Source organism: Carlito syrichta, unplaced genomic scaffold (assembly GCF_000164805.1).
Source record: "Carlito syrichta isolate Samal-C Ts95f unplaced genomic scaffold, Tarsius_syrichta-2.0.1 Scaffold304652, whole genome shotgun sequence".
Taxonomy (NCBI): domain Eukaryota; kingdom Metazoa; phylum Chordata; class Mammalia; order Primates; family Tarsiidae; genus Carlito; species Carlito syrichta.
The window spans coordinates 247,389-253,610 of NW_007248748.1; the positions used below are offsets into that span (position 1 = coordinate 247,389).

The following is a 6,222-nucleotide window of genomic DNA, read 5'->3' on the forward strand; positions in this document are numbered from 1 at the left end:
TGCCCGCCCACTCTCCCTTTAGTCTTCGCTGTCTTCGCCTTCACCTCGGTGGTGGACCTCCTCATCGCCCTTCAGGAGGATGGCTACGTGGTGGGCTTCACGGAGTTCTACGCCAAAGAGGTAGGTAAGGAGCGGGCGCGCGCGCCCCCTCCCCACTGCCCGTCTGAGCCTCCCACCTGCCCCGCAGGGCGAGCCGTACCTGCGCACAGCGCACGGAGTCTTCATCTGCTACTGGGACGGCACAGTGCATTACCTGCTGTATCTGGCCATGGCCGGCGCCATCTGCAGAAGGTGCGGGGGCAGGGAGGGGACGGCGCCTGTCCCGGGGAGAGAGTCGAGTCTTCAGGCGGGCCCCCAGGCCAGGGTAGAGCCAGAGGTGTCTGTAGGAGAACCCAGGATGCCCCTTGAGGGCTCCAGCCACGGGTGGCCGGGAGAAGGTTCCAGGGAATGTCACCAAGTGTGTGTGGTGGTGGCCGGTCATTGCTTACAACCACCCTGTGCCTGGGCTGCCACTTCTGTCCTTGGACAGAGGGTCTGACTGTTCCTTCTCCCATTCAACTCCCTGTTGTCCCTTCCATCCTGGGCAAAACCAAGAGGGACCTGGAGTGGGAAGCCCACCGTGGTCTCTGGGCCCCAGCTGCGGCTCTGAGACTGGGGGGAGGTGGCTACCTGCTGGTCTCCCCTCCATCCCCTGCCCAGGAGGAGATACCGGAAACTTGGCCTCTACTGGCTGGGCTCCTTCACCATGAGCATCCTGGTGTTCCTCCCAGGAAACATCCTTGGTACGGACTTGGCTTTGGGTCACTGCCCTGTGCCTGCATGTGCCCCCGCTGGACCCCTGTCCCCTCCCTGGCGTCTGCAGAGGCCCGTCCTGTCCCCATTCCCTCTCCTCCCCCTTTCCTCTTGGAGGTGGGGGGTAGCCCGAACTCCTCCCCAGGCTGCGGGCCCCTGACCCCAGGGGCTTAGCCAGAATGCTCTCAACACACGCAGGTCATCTTAGGGTGGATCCTGGGGGACAGGGCGAAAGCTTCTTAGGTAGGTCTTGGGAGGCAGAGTCGAGAAGGCAATTCAGGATGTTGGGGTGGTGTGGCAAAGGCTCAATGGGAGTCACCCAGGATGCACTCACAGGAAGCAGAGAGCCTCTGGAGTGCAGGATCTGTATTAAGCAGGTGAAATGAGACGGGCCAGGCTGAGGAGCATGGACATCATCTTGTGGGCAGTGGGGAGCCACGGAGGGTGTTGGAGCGGGAATAGGAATGGTGTTTGTGAATCAGGATGTCCAGCCAGGGCTCTGGCATGGTCCAGCCAGCCTGGGAGACCCTTGTTGAGCGATGCCCTCTTTCGCCTCCATGGCAGGCAAATACAGCTCAGAGATCAGGCCTTCCTTCTTCCTCGCCATCCCCTACATGCTGGTCCCATGCTGGGCTGGCATGAAGGTCTTCAGCCAGTCCCGGGAGCCAACCTGCTGTACCCCCAACATGGTGAGTGCCTTGTCCCAGGGCAGACTGGATGTCCCCCATTTGAGGTGCCCCCTGTTTGAGATGGGGTCTCGCTCTGTCTCCTAAGCTGGAGTGCAGTGGCGCGATATCGCTCACTGCATCCTTGGCCTCCTGGGCTCAAGCAGTCCTCCCGCCTCAGCCTCCGAAGTAGTTGGGACTACAGATGTGCACCACCATGCCCACTGATTTTTTTTTTTTTTTAGTCTGGCTATGTTGCCCAGGCTGGTCTCTAGCTCCCAGCTCCAAACAATTATCCCACCTTGACCTCCCAGAGTGCTGGGACTACAGGTGTTAGCCACCATGCCTGGTTAGAGCTAGCTTTTAAAAAAAAATGTTTTAAAAACAGGATCTTGCTGTGTTGCCCAGGCTGCTCTTGAACTCTTGGCCTCAAGCCATCCTCCCACCTCAGCCTCCCGAGTAGCTAGGATTCGTATTTGAGTTACTTTGGATTAAAAGCTCTCTTCTGGGGAGGATCTCCTTGGTGGTGAGGATAGAAGGTCAGAGCCTTTATTGAGCACCTGTTGGATACCAGATCTCTAGTGCTGTCGCTGTCTCTGCTTCTCCTGGGGGCAGGTTCAGGAGGAGCAAAGCAAGGGCCTCCTGCAGCGCCCGGCTGACCTCGCCCTTGTCACGTACCTCATCCTCGCTGGCTTCTTCACCCTGTTCCGGGGCCTGGTGAGCCTCCCTGGCCTTCCCTTTTCCCACCTCTGGCCTCCCTTCCCTAGCCCTCCTCTCCCTCACAGGCAAAAGAACCTGCCGCTCTTCTGTCTGACCACCCAAGGAAGTTCTTCATTGCATCTGGCCTGAGTGTTCCATGACAAAGTCCCCTTTCCTGCAGCCTTCTCCCCAGGCAGAGGGGGAGAACCTGGGCTGAGAGAGGCCGCAGCAGGGGCTGTGGGCCCTGCCTGGGGAGGGCAGGGGAGGCTTCCTGGAGGAGGGATGTCTGAGGCGTGTTGTCGGGGTGTCTCTCCGTCTCAGGTGGTGCTTGACTGTCCCACGGATGCCTGCTTTGTCTACATCTACCAGTATGAGCCCTACCTGCGGGATCCTGTGGCCTATCCCAAGGTGCAGGTGAGAGGGCAGGTGGGAGGAGAGGGCCATACACCTGCCACAGGTAGGGGTCCACAGGGTCGCTTTGAAGCAGGTGCCAGAATCACAAGTCAAACTGGCAGAAGCACATATGAAATGCATTGTCCTACCCAAAAAAAGTACAGATGTGGTCTTCAGGTATGTCTGGATCCAGGAGCTCAAGTAGAGCTCTGTCTCTGGGCTCTGCTTTCTTTGTGTGGCTCCATCCACAGGAAGGTGGCAGAGTCAGCCTGAGGCAGCTCCGGGCTTCCATTCCCCCCACTCAGCCCCCCCCCCCAGGGACAGGAGCCCTTATTACCCCAAAGCTTAAGTACACCTCTCAGACAGGCTCTGATTGGCCCAGTCAGAATCACATGCCATCCCTTACCCATCATCGTGGCGGGGAGTGGGGGCTGGAGCGTTCTGATTGGCCAGGCCAGGGTCACATGCCCTTTCTGGAGAAAGATGGGCAGGCTCCGTAGTGGGGAGGCACGGGGCAGGGATCCCCATAGAAAACAAAGGAGAACTTTGTAGAGAGCCTGGGTGGGGTCTGGGACCCGCCAGATCTGCCCTGCGGACCCCACCTGGGGCAGGGCACCTCAGGAGACCCCCCTGGGCAACTGCTCATCTCGCGGTGTGCCCTGCTCCTTCCCCTGCCCCAGATGCTGATGTATCTGTTCTACGTTCTGCCTTTCTGCGGCCTGGCCGCCTATGCCCTCACCTTCCCTGGTTGCTCCTGGCTGCCGGACTGGACCTTGGTGTTCGCCGGAGCCATCGGCCAGGTGAGGCGGAGGTGGGGGTGGGGAGTGGGCGGGCAGGTGTTGAGGGGAGGTGGATCCTGCCTGCCCACAACTGCTGGGGAGCCCTCCCTGGGCACTGTGGCGATGGGCTCCCAAGTGACACCAGCCCCAGGACTCCAGGACGCCCTAGGGTGGGAGGGAAAGGGCCAGGCAGGTCCCCTCGTCCCCCTGGGATCAGGGTGAGAGAGAAGGAGGGGACAAGGCTGAGAGAGATTCCAGGGGAAAGGCTTCCCGTAAGCGGGGGCACAGGGGCTGGGCTTTTACAGGTGGAGGTGGTTTCTCCAGGGCAGTGGGGAATGGTGACTCAGCAGGCTCACTGTGGGTGAAGGGCGTGAGCGACAAGAGAGATGAGCCGCTGGATAGCGAAGGATGAGCTGGAGGACTGGGGCACTTGTGCTGAGGGGGAGCCCTGGGAAGTATTTGAGCAGTCGGGGGGGGGGGGGGGGGAGGGGGACCCTGTCTCTGGTTTCTCTTTTTGAATCGGGTCTCATGCTGTCACCCAGGCTGGAGTCCAGTGGCACAATTGTGACTCACCGCAACCTTGAACTCCTGGGTTTGAGCAATCTCCCGTCTCACCCTGTTGAATAGCCAGGACTGCAACCATGTGGCCACCATGCCTGGCTAATTATCACTATTATTTTTTTGTAGAGGCGGGGTTTCAATTGGTGTTTTCCAGGCTGGTCTAGAACTCTTGGGCTCAAGTAGTCCTCTTGCCTCAGCTTCCCAAAGTGCTAGAATTACAGGCGTGAGCCACTGCATAGGCCTGTGGTTTCCAGATGGGAAATAGGGACCAAAAAGCCATCTATGGGGACAGGATTTGTGTCAAGAGCTCTGAGACAGGGAAGACTGAGAGAAGGAGCTGGGCCCAGGTCAGAGAGATGGAGTGCAGGGCTTGGAGGATTGCTTGAGCCCCGGCATTCGTGGGTGCAGTGAGCTACAATGGTGCCAATACACTGCAGCCTAAGGCTGGGCTCCGGCGATCCTTCCGCCTCAGCCTTCCAAGTAGCTGGAACTACAGGCGTGCACTACCACACCCGGCTCATTTTGATTTATTGTAGAGATGAGGTCTTACCAAGTTGCCCAGGCGGGTCTTGAACCCACGGGCTCAGGTAATCCACTCACCTCAGCCTCCCAAAGGCGCGGGATTACAGGCTGAGCCACTGAGCCCAGTTGAGATCCTGTCTCTTAATAAGAGAGAGAGAGAGAGAGGGAGACAGACAGACAGATGGACCCGAGAGGGGAGACACTAGCAGGATGAGAAGGGTGCCCTCTGGCTCTGCCTGACCTGCCAGGGGGATGCTGGTGACACTGGGTCTCCAGTCCCCTTCTGGCCCCTGACACCCGTCTTCCCTGTTGGCTGCCAGGCACAGTTCTCGCACATGGGTGCCTCCATGCACCTGCGCACACCTTTCACCTACCGTGTGCCTGAAGACACCTGGGCCTGCTTCTTCCTGTGCAACCTGCTGTACGCGCTGGGCCCCCACCTGCTGGCCTACCGCTGCCTGCGTCGACCAGCCTTCTTCCTGCAGCCACCACTCCCCGGGTCCCTGGCCCACCACAAGAAGCAGCACTGAGGGGTCTATGGACTCAGACCCAGGACTCTGTTTACACACCCAGCCCCTGGAAGGGTGGGTTGGATTTTCTCTGGGTGACTCCAGTCCTAGCTGCTGCGGTTTCAGGCCAGTACATGGGATGGGAGGGGAACAACAGCAAGGCATTCCTGCAAAGAGCCTCAAAACCCCTGACCTCGTTGGATGCTTTTACTGCCTCCTGGAATTGACCCATCATCCCTCATGGATCCTTTGAGTAAAAATCTTTTTGATCTCCAAAGTGTCTCTGCCTGAGTGTTTCAGGGTGCAGGGGTGAGGGACCCTCTTCTTGGACCCCACGGAGGCCCACCCATCACTGCCTTCGTTGCCACTGGGAACTAGAGGCGCCAAGACGGTGGAAGTCAGCCTCTGGCTGGAGTGTACAGCTCTGTCTTCCAGATGGGGAAAACTGGGGCTCAGGATGGACAGGAGACAGCCAGAGGTCAAAATCAGGATCAGGCATGGTGGCTCACATCTGTAACCCCAGTCCCCTGGGAGGCCAAGGTAAGAGGATCACTTGAGCCCAGGAGTTCGAGACCAGCCTGGGCAATGTAGTGAGACCCACCTCTACAAAAGAAACAAACAAGCTGGGTGTGTTGGCATGCATCTGTAGTTCCAGCCATTCAGAAGGCTGAGGCAGAATTGCCTGAGTCCAGGAGGTTGAGGCTGGGGTGAGCTGTGAACATGCCACTGCATTGCAGCCTGGGCGACAGTGACTCTGACTCAAAAAATATATAAAAATCAAGAGATAAAAGTTCCTGCTCTGCTGACAAATTATTAAGTACCCATCATATACCACGTTGAGGGCTAACCTTGAATGCTACATGCTGGATCTCACTTCATATTCCAGATGCGGAAACTGAGGCTGCAGGAGGTGAAGGGCTTGGTCTGAGGTCACGCCCTCTCCCCTACCAGGCCTAGGGTCAGAGCTCGGACCTGTCTGGCCACAGAAACCATAACCCTGGCCCGGCACAATGGCTTATGCCTATAATCCTGGTACTTTTGGAGCCGGAGGTAACAGGATTGCCTGAGCCCACAGGTTCAGACCAGTCTGGGCAACTTGGCAAGACCTCATTTCTACAATAAGTAAATTTTAAAAAATTATCTGAGAATGGTGGCACATGCCTATAGTTCCAACTACCTGGAAGGCTGAGGTGGAAGGATCACCTGAGCAAAGCAGGTCGAGGCTGCGGTGGCCATGATCATGCCGCTGCACTCTAGCCTGGGTGAAATAGTGAGACTAACTCAAAAAAAAAGAAAGAAAGA

General features: G+C 57.9%; 1 protein-coding gene across 1 annotated transcript in view; it reads left to right on the forward strand.

The window, feature by feature from the left end:
- The window catches only part of TM6SF2 (transmembrane 6 superfamily member 2), a 6,508-nt gene extending 1,311 nt beyond the window's left edge, over window positions 1-5,197 (forward strand). The window contains exons 2-9 of the mRNA XM_008060569.2: window positions 23-120; window positions 188-291; window positions 700-782; window positions 1,357-1,481; window positions 2,073-2,174; window positions 2,478-2,570; window positions 3,230-3,349; window positions 4,732-5,197. Coding sequence (XP_008058760.1) covers window positions 23-120; window positions 188-291; window positions 700-782; window positions 1,357-1,481; window positions 2,073-2,174; window positions 2,478-2,570; window positions 3,230-3,349; window positions 4,732-4,941 — 935 coding nt within the window. The 3' untranslated portion in view covers window positions 4,942-5,197. The remainder of the gene's footprint in view (window positions 1-22; window positions 121-187; window positions 292-699; window positions 783-1,356; window positions 1,482-2,072; window positions 2,175-2,477; window positions 2,571-3,229; window positions 3,350-4,731) is intronic.
- The last annotated feature ends 1,025 nt before the right edge of the window (window positions 5,198-6,222 follow it).